Below are 15,157 nucleotides of genomic sequence, written 5' to 3'. Positions count from 1 at the left end.
ACTTCTTTTAATGGTCAAACAATAAACAAGCAGGATAGTGAACAACTCAACATTCAACTGAGAGCACGTATCTTCTATTCTCATGTGTTTAAACCCACTCAGGTTCATCAGCATCAAAACCCAAACTGATTGCTTTAGAGAGCAGCTGATTACCATCACTGTTCAGAACATACTCAAATTAAATAGTAGGTAATAAACACAAAGGATAGATAGAACCGAAACAAAGTACAAAACACAAAGATCTACTGCAGATTATTATTAGATTGACTAATCATTAACAGTGGAAGTTAGGGGAGTAAAAGCATGGCTTTGTACAGAGTGAGAGAGTGGCAAAGGAAGTGGTCCTGCTCCATACACACCAGCAGATCCCTCAGCGTGACTCGAGTCACTCTCGGAACACCCTGTCTGGGCAGCAGAGTCACCTGGCACACACAGCAAGTAAACTGAATATTCTGTATGAATATAAGAATGTTTTCATATATATTTGTATGTAATAATCTTCAGTGAGCAGGTCATGATCACAAAACACACTCCAACTGCTGAGAGGAGATCCTGACATGAACCTGCTGATCTTCTGGCCGGTGTTGCTTTATGACAGGAAATGTAGGAAATGGAAGAATTTGATAAATTTCTACACTTTTCAACTAGCCTGGCATCACCAGCACATACATATTAATCCAGGCCCTCTCACCTCATTTTTTATTTCGAAAGGGTGTTGTGAACTGTGCAGATGCCTCGACACAATTTCGACATTTTAGGAGCGAGACAGACAATAGAATAACAGAAGAATGATTCTTATTTGATCTAAGTTTTCTGAGCCTACTAAGCTGCTCTGCTCTGAGAACACCGGTTACCTTACAATGCTCCTCTGTCAGTCATCGCCAGGAGATAAATGATTGTTACTGGCTTCCCCAGGATCTGGCCGTCTGGAAATCTCTTTGATTTTAGGTGGCATGGGAGAGAGACCAGACATACCTCCCAGAGCAAATGAAACGTGAACTCAGATTTGTGTGGTTTCCAGGCAACATTTCAACATTAAATAATCCAATTCTGAACCACTGTTACAAGCCTGAATTTCACTTCTATCCTAACAAACCAAAGTTATTGCGACTGTGAATACATTAGACATTTTGAGTGTTCACTTAATCGTGGGAACAAAGTACTGTAGGTCAAACAAAGTCCACCCAGTCCTTGAAGTGAAATAATGTAAATACTACAATAAATCTGAAATGTAAAAACAGTAGGCCAATCCCCTGTTTCACTAGTTCTCTGCCTGAGCTACAAGAGTGATAAACGTTCCACAGATTTTCTGCTCCAAACACATTTGCCATCACTCTTCCATAGTTCCTGTCATGTTTCCCTTTTGGTATTAACATGTGGTCTGAGTGATCCGATCACAAGTGGACAGCTCTAACTACAGGTAAAAACACTCTCAGGACACTGAGGACGCATTGAGATCAGACGTCAAAAATCACATTTGGAGATGGTTCAGGCCATATGTGTCCACATTTTGATAGTAGTGAGAAAAGGTATGTGACCACATTAAGGACTACTCCTACCCAACTGAGGCCGTCTGTGTGAGAGGAAGTATATCCTCATTCACAGCTTTCTCCACAACTTCTGAGCCTGTAGCTCTGTGTATTTTGTCTGTTATTTTGTAAGTATTTCTCAAAATTTGTCAGTTGTGAGTTGCTGTTTAGCGACTGTCAAATCAAATCCAAAGAGGTTCAAACTTTTACTGAACATATAAACTCTGTGGACAGAAACATCAGGTTCACCAGAGAAGAAGTCAAGGACAATAGTTTGCCTTTTAAGACTGTGACATCCATATGGAGAATGACAGGAGCCTCCATATTTTGGTATACAGAAAACCCACTCACACAGATCAATATCTACTGTTTTACTCTCACCACCCCCTGGAACACAAGCTTGGAGTTATCAGAACACTGCAGCATAGAGCTGATAACGTACCCACCAGCTCACAGGCCCAAGGGGAAGAACGCAAGTACCTGAGAGGCACCCTCACAACTTGTGGATACCCCAGCTGGACCTTTGTGAAAACGGCGGCTGCTTCCAGAAAGAAAACCAAAGTGGTTGAGAAAGAAAACAAAAGAAACAACATAGTCATTCCGTATGTGGCTGGGGTATCAGAGAAACTCAGGAGGATCTTTAACAAACAGTGCATCCCTGTGTATTTCAAACCCAGTAACACACTCAGACAGAGACTTGTACATCCCAAGGACAGAACACCACACACCCACAAGAGCAATCTGGTTTATGCTGTCCAATGCAACGAGGAATGCAAAGATCTCTACATTGGAGAAACAAAACAACCACTGCATAAACGCATGGCCCAACACAGGAGAGCTAACTCCTCCGGCCTGGACTCCGCTGTCACCTTACATCTCAAGGAGAAAGCCCACTCCTTTGATGACAACAATGTCCACATCTTGGGGAGAGAGGAGAGATGGTTTGAAAGAGGAGTGAAAGAAGCCAGAGGAGGTCTGAAACCGCATTTATCTCCAATTCTCAATGCGGCCCTTTCATCCCTTCCCAGGAGATTTAACAATCTAACCTCAAAGAACAACTGTTCACAAATGGCCTCCTGTGACTCCAACGACTGTCGTTTAGGCTCAATAGAGCACTAATGAAGTCGAACCAACTTCCCACCAACGACTGCCACTCTAACGCCGGTCGTTGGCACTTGGAGCACAAAGGGCCCCAGTGACATCATCGGCTTTGTGAGAGGTTAAATACCTGGATCACCACACCAGTTAGTTGGACCAGTCCCAGCCTGGTCAGATGCGTACATGAACTGATGAAGCCTCTTGGATGAGAGGTGAAAGGTCTTCCTAGACAAATAACAAAGTCCAGTTGCTTTGAGGATTGTCTGTCACTCTTTGTCTCTATGTGCCCTGCGATAGACGGCCGTCCTGTCCAGGGTGTACCCCACCTCACGCCCAATGTCAGCTGGGATCGGCTCCAGCCCCCCCGTGACCCCAATAGGGACAAGCGGTCGAAGATGAATGAATGAAAGATGAATGTAACCGCATTGAATGTAAACAGGTGCTTTTCTGCTTTTGTCTTCAATAGAAGAAGAAGCGAGATGTCACACAGACCCACCTGGCTATAAGTCTGCTCCAAAGGTCTCTTTTTGCGTGGCCCGATGGCAGCCAGAGCTGTGAGGTTGGCCTCTCTTTGCTGCAGCTGAGCTTGTTCTATTTCTTGTAACTGAAAAGTGAATAGAGACAAAGGATTAATGAAATGTGGCGAATAAAGAGTCAAATTAACAAGCACTTCCAAAGATCACCAAGGACGCACTCACACTGTCTATCTTTACCGTGCCCCGTGCTTTAAGGTACTTGTCTCCCCCGCTCGTTTTTACTCACAATACATGGACCCCGGCGGAATGCTTCTTGCCTGTCTATACGCCATCACGCCGTTACACGTCACATGCATAGATTGACCTCATTGCAATGCGTCGCTTTGTTTACAAATCTTTCCATAGACCTTGGAGTTCTTGTGCGTCTTGTCCAAATGATTTTGTATATTTTTATCTGACCAAATCTGCAGAAAACACTCCACCTCCGCATCACACCAACGTGAACCCTTTGCCGCCATTGTTTAAAATGTCCGTGCATGGTCCCTCCTTCTTTTTTCTATGTCCGAACAGGCGCACATAAAAAGACGTCAGAACAGCATGGCACGGATGGACAGTGTGAGTGCGTGCTAAGGGTGTAGTCACAGTTGGCCCAGTTGATCCATCATCATCCTGGCCGGCCTGCACTCACACATAAACAGCATTAGAAACAAGGTTCATGAAATAGCAAAAATATTATTTTCTGATAACTTACACACACTAGTCATTTTAGAGATACATCTAGATTCGACTTTTGAGGAGGAGAACAAAATCCATCTGGAATTTTCCAACGTCACCTCAACTCAGGCGAAGTTCCTCACCCATCTTAAGGCTTCCGCTGGTGACCGTACCATGACGGCTGCCGACAACACCACAATGCCATGGAGTGGCTCCATCACCACCGGATCTCCGGCACAAGCACTCACTGAGTCCCGCTGGCACCACCACGGAGCCAAGCCCAAGTCATCGGCACCCTCCCCCTCCTGCCTTCTCCCCGCAGAGTCGCAGTGCTCCACCAGGGATAACGGAGCGGTGGCTCCGGGTCTGGTGAGCTTAACTCTACTCAAGCCGAGTGAACCCTGGTCAGTGGAGAACAGGGGCAGTGGGGCTCGCCGATCTCTCCCTCCTCCGCCTCCGGATCTACCACTGGATAACAGGTTTGACCTGCAGGATTTCCCCCCACTCGCTGCGCGCTCCAGCTCATCCCCGGGATCCGTCCATACAGCCATTCGTGGCTCTTGACGACCCAGGACCCGAGGTCCACTCGCCCAAACCAACCCCCCCCCCCCCCCCCCTAGGAGAAGCCGCAAGGCGGCGCATTCCCTTGCCTGACCATCGAGGTTGTTGGAACCTCGATGGTCAGGCACGTGAGGGTGCGCTGCTGCCAGACTTTCGGCCACCCTGGAGCCCGCGTCAGCGATGTTGAGTGCTCCGCCCTCCAGCTGTGTTCACAACACAGGTCGGCCTCTAGCTGGTGCTTTAAGCCAGCACCAACGACTTAAAGAAACACCAGTCCGAGGTCCTCAAGTAGGACTTCAGGTCCATGGTGGACCGCCTGCTAAACAAAGGGAAACGTCTGATTATCTCCAGCCTGCTTCCCCCGCCCCGTTTTGGTGACGTCATGTAAAGCCGCCTCCGCACCTGTGGCTTAAAGGATACTGCCTGGGTAAAAGTATTCCATTTGTGGACAACTTCACGGCCTTTTTTAAAAGACCCAGGCTTTTTAGACACGACGGCCTGCATCCTAACAAGGAGGGGTCAAGACTTTTATCTGCAAACATTGACCTGACTATGGAGTCTTGCACCACCACCACCTCCTGACACAAACCCAGTGTTGGGATCAGGATGCAGAGTCACAGTTTAACGCACCTCTCTGCGCTGCCCTTACCACAGACTCACAGCAAGCATAGCTGCAGTCTTACACACGTCTCCGCGCTCCCTGCGGATATCTTTATAGCTCAGTATCCTATACAAACGCTGTGTGCCTCATGATCATCTACATTAATTAAATCAAAAATGAACAGAAGAGGAGCTACACAGAAAAACTTAATACAAATCAACACCAAATCTGCGATAATGCAACAAAAACAGAAAATAACTAGAACTATACTACTGTAACTAGATTTAAGGAATCGATTCCATCTGCATTTAATTTAATGCCTTATCCTAATATTCCAGATTCCTGCACTAACGTTTGTCTCTCTGAAATTAATCACCTTGTTGACAGTGTTGCAGGCTCACTACGAACAACACTTGACTCTGTTGCTCCGTTAAAAAAGAAGATAATGAAACAGAGGAAGTTAGCTCCGTGGTATAACTCACAAACCTTTGAACTAAAACAAATATCGCGAAAATTGGAAAGTAAGTGGCATTCTACTAAATTGGTGGGATCTCGTTTAGTTTGGCAAGATAGTCTTAAAACATATAGAAAGGCCCTCCGAGATGCCAGAGCAGCCTATTCCTCATCTTTATTAGAGGAGAATAAGAACAATCCTAGATTTCTTTTTAGCACTGTAGCCAGGCTGACAGAGAGCCACAACTCTATTGAGCCATGTATTCCTGTAACCCTCAGTAATAACGACTTCATGACCTACGTAAAGGCAAAATTATAACTATTAGAGACAAAATCAACTCGCTTGGCACCAATTTTTCTTCAAACCCAGGAAAAGATTGTACGACCTGATATATTCTTGGACTGCTTTTCTACCGTTGACCATAGCAAATTAACCTCTACTATTTACACATCAAAGCCTCCTAGCCTCCTTGTCTCCTAGACTCTAGGTAACTTAAAGAAGTGTTACCTTAAGTTAGCCCTCCTGTATTAGATATGATTAACATGTCTTTATCAGCAGGTTATGTACCACAGTCTTTTAAAATAGCTGTAATTAAACCTCTTGGACCCGGTCTTGATCATGAGGTACTAGCCAACTATAGACCTATATCTAACCTTCCTTTTCTCTCTAAGATCCTCGAGAAATTAGTCGCCAATCAGCTGTGTCACTTTTTACAGAATAATGATTTATTTGGGGACTTCCAGTCAGGATTTAGAGCGAATCAAAGCACTGAGGGCGCACTCACACTGTCCTTCCGTACCGTGCCCAAACAGGTTTTACGGGTAAAGCCTAGTTCGTTTGACCAGTGTGAGTGCAACCGCTCCGCACCCAGCTGGCCGTCCACGGACTGTTTGAGAGAGGTGGGCATCATGATGACGTCAATCAATGCGTGTGACGTGTTACGGCGTGATGACGTATGGACAGGCAAGAAGCATTTGCGGGAGGCCCAGGCAGTGTGAGTACAAATTGGCTGGCCAGCTGGGGGAGAGGGAGGGGGGGACAAGTACCCTTAAGCCCAGGGCACAGTACGGGCGAACAATTTGTGTTCGCCCCGAGACAGCACTGGTAAAAATGACTAACGACCTTCTAATAGCTTCAGACAAAGGACTTGTCTCTGTACTTGTTCCACTAGATCTTAGTGCTGCATTTGACACTATTGACCACCGCACCCTGCTAAAGAGACTGGAGCATCTAATTGGCATTAAAGGAGCTGCACTGAGCTGGTTTAAGTCTTATTTATCAGATAGATCTCAGTTTGTACATGTTAACGACAAATCCTCAATACACACTAAAGTCAATCACGGAGTTCCTCAGGGTTTTTTCCTTGGACCGATTCTATTCACCTTATATATGCTTCCCTTAGGAACGCACTCCATAAATTTTCATTGTTATGCTGATGATACACAATTATATTTATCGATCAAACCAGAAGAAACAGATCAGTTAGATAAACTTCAAATGTGCATTAAGGAAATAAAAGGCTGGATGACCTGCAATTTTCTGATGTTAAACTCAGAAAAAACTGAAGTTATTGTACTTGGCCCCAAAGGCCTCCGAAACTCAAGAGCTAAAGATATTGTTACTCTGGCTGATGTTGTGTTGTCCTCCAGCACCACAGTAAGGAATCTGGGTGTTATTTTTGACCAGGATATGTCCTTCGATTCTCACATAAAATTAAAAAGGACTGCATATTTTATTATATATATATATATATATATATATATATATATATATATATAATATTGCCAAAATTAGGAACATTGTGTCTCAGAAAGATGCAGAAAAACTAGTCCATGCATTTGTTACTCCTAGGCTGGACTACGGCAACTCCTTATTATCAGGCTGCTCCAATAAGTCTGTTAAGAGTCGTCCAAAATCCTGCAGCTCGTGTACTGACTAAAACAAACCGAAGAGAACATATTTCTCCTGAAATAGCCTCTTTGCACTGGCTACCTGTAAAATCTAGAATAGAATTTAAAATCCTTCTCCTTACCTATAAAGCTCTTATTGGTCAGGCTCCGTCATATCCTAAAGAGCTCATAGTACCGTATTACCCGACGAGATCGCTGCGCTCTGAGAATGCAGGGCTACTTGTCGTTCCTAGAGTCTCCAAAAATAGAATGGGAGGCAGAGCCTTCAGCTACCAAGCTCCTCTCTTGTGGAACCAACTCCCAAGTGTTATTCAGGAGGCAGACACTGTCCCCATATTTAAGAGTAAACTTAAAACTTTCCTTTTTGATAAAGCTCACAGCTAGGGCTTACTAGCCCTCAGCTATGTTGTTATTTTTAAAGCTGAGTTTGTTCAACTTAATGATTCTGCTATAAGCCTAGTCTGCGGGGGGATAATACTTTTCCGAATACTCTGACCTTCTCTCCTCTCTGTCTGTGTCATTCATGTCTCATCAATGCATGTTACTAATTCAACTTCTTCCCCGGAGTTGTTTGTGCTTTGTCGTCTCGCAGGTCTCTGCTGATCGTGGTGGTGCCTGCTGCCGTGGTCCTGCATGACGCTTCCTGCTACTTCTATAACTATTAGTCATTTATACTGTCACTAGTCTTATAAATTATAATATTTGTAGCCATAAAAACACCATCAGTGGTATGTCTCGCTGTATCGTAGCTTCTATTGCCCCTACTCATCATTGATCATGTTCGTCAAAATTATTATCATTTTCATATTCTATCACCTTAGATGTGCTTGTTCCTACTATTCTGCTGTATTAACTGCCATAACATGAGTCATATTCACATTACTATAGATATTGTTGTAGTTACTGTTACTCTTTGGCTGCTTGCATCTCTGGAAGTGTGTCTGTCTCTCTGTCTTTTGTCGGTCTTTGTCTTTCTATCTTACTCTCTCCTTTTCTTCCTCCCCAACCGGTCAAGACAGATTGCCGTCCTCCACAGAGCTAGGTTTGTCCGACGTTCCTCCCTGTTATAGGGAAGGTTTTCGTTGCCACCGTACTCTACGGGGGAATTGTTGGGTCTATGCCTACTCTGTAAAGTGTCCTGAGATAACTTTTGTTATGATTTGGTACTATAAAGAAAATTGAATTTAATTGAATACATTCAATGATCTATTAGGTAGAAACACTAAATTTCTACAGAGGATGAGTGGATTAACAGAAATTGCTTATTATTCTAATAGCTATTTTATAGATAAAGTAGAAAAATTTAAAAAATAACATGCCAAATATAGATAACATATCTTACCTTTCATAAAAAAATGAAATTATGAGAGGAAAAAAAAAGTAAAATGAACTTTAGCAGAGTAAATATAAGTGAGGTATAGAAAAGGATAAGGACGTATAGAAATGAACCACCAGGTTTAAATAATTTTCCCCTGGGATATTAAAATATTTCTGATTCTGATTCAGGTGTTGACGGACTTGACGGGAAACTTCTTTAATTGGCTGCAGACTTGGTTGCCCCAGCTATTCGTCATAAACTTAAGTTTCAAAAATGTTCTTTCACATGAATGGAAAAGAGCCAAGATAATACCACTGCCAAACATTTTCTGGATCAAACAGGCATCCGATCAGTCTATTGCCCGTGTTTGGCTGAGATGGAATAGACACGGGTCGAGTCTCGCAACTTCTGATAATTTCACGCTTCAGGACCCCAAAAGTCACAACAAATAATAATATTTGATACTATACGTCTCGTTTGACGGATACACCACCCAAATATGTCGTTGTATGCGACCAGACAGACTGTAAAGAAGAAGAAGAAGAAGAATTCCTTTATTAGTCCCGCAACGGGGAAATTCAATTAAAGACCAGGGGTGGGTAAGTGGCGAAATTAGCATGCCGGCTATGCTAACCAGCTAACCAGTAAAGCCCAATCCGTGGAGTTCAAAGCCCTCTCTGTCGATCTCAAACGCTTTTCCACGCCACAGTGTCCGACCACACTCAGAAGATAGATATCACAATCAGAATCAGAAATACTTTAATAATCCCAGGGGGAAATTATTTTCGTTACAATACTCCAGATATAAAAACAGCAAATATTAGAAAAACAGAATATATACTATCAAGTTTAAATTAACAGAAATTAATATTTACACTAGTGAAATATATACAAGATCAAAATACCAGACTAATGTGCAAAAGAACAGACTGTCTGTGGTTGAGTCTAAATCACGGAGAAGGGGTAACAGGCTCTCCAAGGGATGCGTTCTATAGTTTAATGATCACAGGCAAAAAGATTTCCGGTGGCACTCTGTGGTGCATCTGGGTGCGAGGAGTCTTCTGCTGAAGGTACTCCTCTGCTGGGCCAGTGTGTCATTGAGAGGGTGGGAGACATTGACCCTTTACAATGCAGCCGTATATTGCTGAGTCATCAAAAAACTTATGAAGGTGGCAGGACTCAGTGTAATAGTTGAAGACAACAACAGTGTTGCTGTTTTTCCCCCAATATTTTTTATTTAATTATGCTATTTAATTATGCTATCCCTCCCAACAACCCATGTCAGACGTGGTCACAGTAGCCAACTAAGTAACTGAATAAAATACAACATGAGTAGATAGGTAAGGTACAATGAAACCAAATAAGGTAAAAATAAAATAATTCAAGAAACAGAAAAAAAAGGGGGGGGGGTCTCTTCTAAGCACTAGGAAGTGTCCTCAGCATCATCAGGAGAAACAGTAAGATTAAGTTAAGATTTCTCTAACCGTAGAAATATCAGCTATCCAACTATTATGAGTGGGCAGAGAAACATGGTTCAGATTTTTAGATTGAGGAATCCCAAAAAGAGGGGATTGGGTTCTGAAATTGTGTTAAGAGCCTGTTTAAGGGTTTGAAATATATCAGACCAAAATTCAGCAAGCTTCGGGCACGTCCAGAACATGTGTGCGTGGTCGGCTGGGGACTGCTTATAATGGTTACAAGCATCACTGTGACTAGGGTATATCTTGGGCTCTATGAAGTACCTTCCACTGTAATAGGCAGTCTGTGTCCTGCCAGTTTAAAAATGTCCCTCCACTGGACCTCAGTAAAGTCTACCCCCAAATCCTATTGTTCGTCCGACATAAAAACACCTTCGTCATATAAGTCATTAAGCGTTTTGAAGCCTTTATCTGATCGAAGCACTTTGCAAGCCACGTATACCACGCTAGTAGAGAGCCACGCTAAGCTGCTAGCTAAAGTAAGCAACCTGGAGTCCAGGAATAATATCCGGGTCAGTGGCCTACCTGAAGTAGTGAAGGGGCTGCGGCTGACAGCCTTCTTGCCAGAGCTCACCACACGCTATCCCGAGAAGCCGAAGCCAGGGCAGAAAGCACAGCCAGTCATTATCAGGCTGCACAGGTACCAGGTGAAGGAGAAAATCATAAGTGAAGCCCGCGCCAGGAGAGGCAAGCTACAGTACAGAGGCTCCCCCATTGCCATGTATGAGGACTACACACCAGAGGGGTTGGAACAACGCCAGAAATACCGAGAGGGGCTGTCGGAGCTTAACAATCTGGGCTTCAAACCTACGTTGCTATACACTGTCAGGCTTGTCATCGCAATGAAGGACGGAGGAAGGAAGAGGCTCTCTTCAGTCACTGAGGCTAAAGGCTTTAAAACATCCACTGGTACAGAGACCTGATGAACGCGGGAGGCTATTGATTTTACCACGGACCAGCCACTGTCATGCTATTTGGATAACCGTGAGTTGATGTGTTGCCAGCTGTATAGCTGTGCTTTAACCAGCCCCGGAGAGGTTGGAGTTTATTTTTGGACTGCTGCATTAGTAGTTACAGTCCTGACTAACTGCTGATATTCTAATTGTTCAATGACTCCTTTACTGAAGGCAGACTGCCAGCGATCTTGTTTGAAGCATCTATTTCATTGCTCCTGAAGAAAGACAGGGATCCTACCTCATGTGGCAGCTACAGACCAGTCTCACTTTTAAACATAGATTATAAGATCCTTGCTAAGGTCCTCACCCTCCGCCTCGAAAATGTAATGTCATCAATAATTTCACTAGACATGACAGACTTCACATTAGGGAGACATCTATAATTCAATACAAGAAGGCTGCTCAACATCATATTCTCACCTGGGTCTGACACTCCTGAGGTCATAGTGGCGCTAGATGCAGAGAAAGCCTTCGACCGGGTAGAGTGGGGCTTTCTATTTTTAATTTTGGAGAAATTTGGCTTTGACTCAAATTTTATTTCTTGGGTTAAGCTTCTGTATGTAACCCCCTCTGCTTCTGTAAACACAGGGTTTGTTCAGTATATTTCCCTCTCAAATGTGGGACCCATCAGGGCTGTCCGCTCTCCCCCTTGTTGTTCAACATAGCCATCGAGAAACCAGAATGAGTTTGAAGGCATCACTTGTTTTGGTCTAGTCCACAAACTTTCCTTATATGCTGATGACCTTCTCTTATTTATTTCAAACCCCAAAACATTTTATCCAAAAGGAATTTCCACATTTTCCGAACCGCCCCCCTGAAGCTGAGATGGACCAATTCCTGTCCCTCAAAGTACAACACAAACAACTGATGTCTGTCATTTATAATAAGATTGCTCCTCTGAGCCCAGTCCCCACTGTATTGCCTAAAAATGCATAGGAAAAGGATTTGGGGGTAGACATTACTAAGGTCCAGTGGAGGGACATTTTAAAACTGGTCCACTCATACTCGATTTGTGCCAGGAACAGCCTTTTTCAGTGGAGTTGCTTCATAGAGCCCATTTCACCAATGCTGAATTGGCTAAGATATACCCTAGTCACAGTGATATTTGTAACAAGCAAAGATGTTCTAGACGTGCCCGAAGCTTGCTGAGTATTGGTCCGATATATTTCAAACCCTCAAACAGGCTCTTAACACAAATTTGGAACCTAATCCCCTGACTGCTCTTTTTGGGCTCCCTCCGTCTAAATTCTGCCCATTACTACGCAACGTGTCGTGGCCTTTACCACCCTGCTCGCCAGGCATCACTTTCTCCTTAATCTCTTTTTCTTGAATAACTTTATTTATTTTTAGTTTTTACTCAATTTGATCTCATTGTACCTTAGTTAAATACTTATGTTATATGTGATGTAATTACTTAGTTGATTACTGTGACCATGTCTGACATGGGTTGTTAGGAGGGATGGTGGGATTTGTGGTGGGGTTTTTTGTTTTTGTTCCTTTTTTTTAAATTTAAGGCAGACGCATCAATACACTGTATAACTGTTAAACTTGCTCTTGTTTAATTGTCTACAAAATTCAATAAAAAAGTGTGTGTGTGTTTGGGGGGGGGGCTAAAATTGCAAAGTTTGCAGATGATTCAACAATAAACACATCTGCTCTTACAACCAATACGTTGGATACGGTTCTAAATATCGAGTTATGATCAGTATTTAATGGGTATAAAGAAATAAACTGGTTCTGGATATATCAAAGACTAATAGCATGGTACTTGGCTTAGTACCAGTTAAACCTTATAAATGACCAAGGCACTTCAACAAAAACCTTTATTTGGTGCAAAAACAATTCAACATTTCTTAGGGCTATAGGATAAAAAAATTAATAGGAAGTGTAGAGGCCCTAGCTTTGAATGACTTCAGCACATCTGCGCCCACAGTACATCACTAGTTTCTCACACTGATCCGTTTGATCTTGGTCCATTGTTCTTGAGTCTCTTCCACAGTTCAGTAACTGTAGTGGGTTTCTCAGACATTACTTTGTTGCCAAAGATTTTCCAGAGATTGTCTATGGGGTATAGATCTGGACCCTGGGCTGGCCATTTCATTGTTTCAATATCCTTTCAATCCTTTCAATATCCTGCAATAGACAATTGCAGTAAAAGTATTGCATGTTGCTAAAGGAGGTTCACATAAACATTTGCATTCACCCTGTCACAAGAGGCCCAACTCTGCTGCAAAAAACATCCCCCAAACCATGATACTACTGACACCACCTACTCCAAATTTAAGTGACTTCTTTACACACTTTGGGTTTAGTGTTTCCACAGTCCTACACCCGACATAATGTTTCCATCAGACCCAAATAAATTGAAAGCAGTCTCATCACTGAAGTGCACTCTGCACCAGTTCTCCTCTGTCCACACAACATGGAGAGGTTTGGTCACGATAGAGTGGGTTGTAGTCAAGATTGTCTTGAACGGCGAGACACTGCGTGCAGAGACATATCCTTGCCCTGTTCAGCACTGAACTGGCGAGCATATCCAGTTGCAGTGTTGAACCAATACCCCATTGAGAGTCTTTTCATATTCCTTTGCTCTCGTGCACTTGTTTTACATGGACGATTGGCCTTTTTCAGGGACTTAAATTAATCTGTGTCCTTGTAAAGTTTCAATATTCTTGAAATCACAGACTTGGAATGCCCAACCTCTCTCTGATGGCTGAGAGGGTCATCCCTTTGGCCTTCATCTGGACATCCTGCTGTCTCAGGGTTTTAGTCACCTTAGAACAGCTTGCCATCTTGCAAAGTAACCAGCTCCGCGCACAACTGCGGCCAGCGGGCCGTCCACGGCCCGCTTGAAAGAGGTGGGCTTTAGCGGAGCCGTTTGCACATGTACGAGCACGAGCGTGCGCACGTGTACGAGCACGAGCCCTACGGCAGTAGCGTTATGTCCGCCTGTTCGGACATGTAAATAGAAGGACGGACCATGCGCGGACATTTAACAACAACAACAATGGCGGTGAAAGGTTCATGTTGGTGTGATGCGGAGGTGGAGTGTCTACTGCAGATTTGGTCGGATGAAAATATTCAAAAACAGTCGACAAGACGCACAAAAACTCTGAGGTCTGTGGAAAGATTTGTAAACAAAGCCACACACACGCGATGCGTGTGACGTGTTATGGCGTGATGGCGTATGGACAGCAAGAAGCATTGGCCGGCCCTGGCAGTGTGAGTACAAACGGGGCTGGGGCGCGGGGGGGAGAGGGAGGGGGGACAAGTACCCTAAAGTCCGGGTCGCGGTACGGAAGGAAAGTGTGAGTATGCCCTAAATTGTCACCAGGTGCCAGATTAACACCAATACCTAGGAGGGATCAGAAAATGTTCTCCCTTATTTAGCTCACTGTCCTTATCCCAAAATAGAAGTTTTTGTTGAAGTGCCTTGATTATTTTAAACCACATGCTAATATAGCAGTGGTATAGCCACAGCTGATATCCTGTCAAATTATGAACGATTAAAAATAACAGTATTTCAGAATAAATCAAGAATCACTTTGTTTTTCTAATTTTGATCTCCACTGTATACACATATTTAATGGTGTAAATATATGATAATGTAAAGTGGGGGAAGTATTCTATAATTCTCATTCTCATCTTTATCAAGATGGCACCCTGCTAGTGGCAGCCTATCGTAGCAGCTCCCGGTACTTTGTAGTTTTCATTAGGTTTTTATCGTGTTTTTAGCGTATTTCTTTATTTATTATCTGTACCCTGCGCTGTGGATACACACTGTCCACACATCAAGATGTTTATCCAATGGTTTGGATATCTCTTAGTTAGTTTTTTCATGCTTTGGTCTCTCCTGGTGACTGGAAGCTGTGCCTGCCATACAGCCGGCATTGTTTACAGTCGCGACCAGCTGATCGCCCTGGGGCCCCAAACCCCCTTCGTCGGGGAGAGACCTACAGTACCGAAGGAGCTAAGGAGGAGACGGCGAGGCTGCAGAGCAGGAGCTAAACGGAGGAGGAGGTTTAAACCCTGCATCCCGGCAGTTATTACTGGAAACGTAAG

At 43.7% G+C, this 15,157-nt stretch overlaps 1 protein-coding gene across 1 annotated transcript in view; it reads right to left on the bottom strand.

The window, feature by feature from the left end:
- Positions 1 to 287: 287 nt before the first annotated feature.
- The window catches only part of LOC310945413 (transcription initiation factor TFIID subunit 4-like), a gene marked incomplete at both ends in the record, with an annotated part of 59,780 nt that continues 44,910 nt past the window's right edge, over positions 288 to 15,157 (bottom strand). Inside the window, 2 exons of the mRNA XM_083911494.1 lie at positions 288 to 422; positions 3,124 to 3,231. Of these exons, the coding sequence (XP_083767620.1) occupies positions 288 to 422; positions 3,124 to 3,231 (243 nt within the window). The remainder of the gene's footprint in view (positions 423 to 3,123; positions 3,232 to 15,157) is intronic.

The sequence above is a fragment of the Echiichthys vipera genome, assembly GCF_963691815.1.
Source record: "Echiichthys vipera genome assembly, chromosome: 3".
NCBI classification, from domain to species: domain Eukaryota; kingdom Metazoa; phylum Chordata; class Actinopteri; order Perciformes; family Trachinidae; genus Echiichthys; species Echiichthys vipera.
This window is presented reverse-complemented; position numbering and strand designations above follow the sequence as displayed.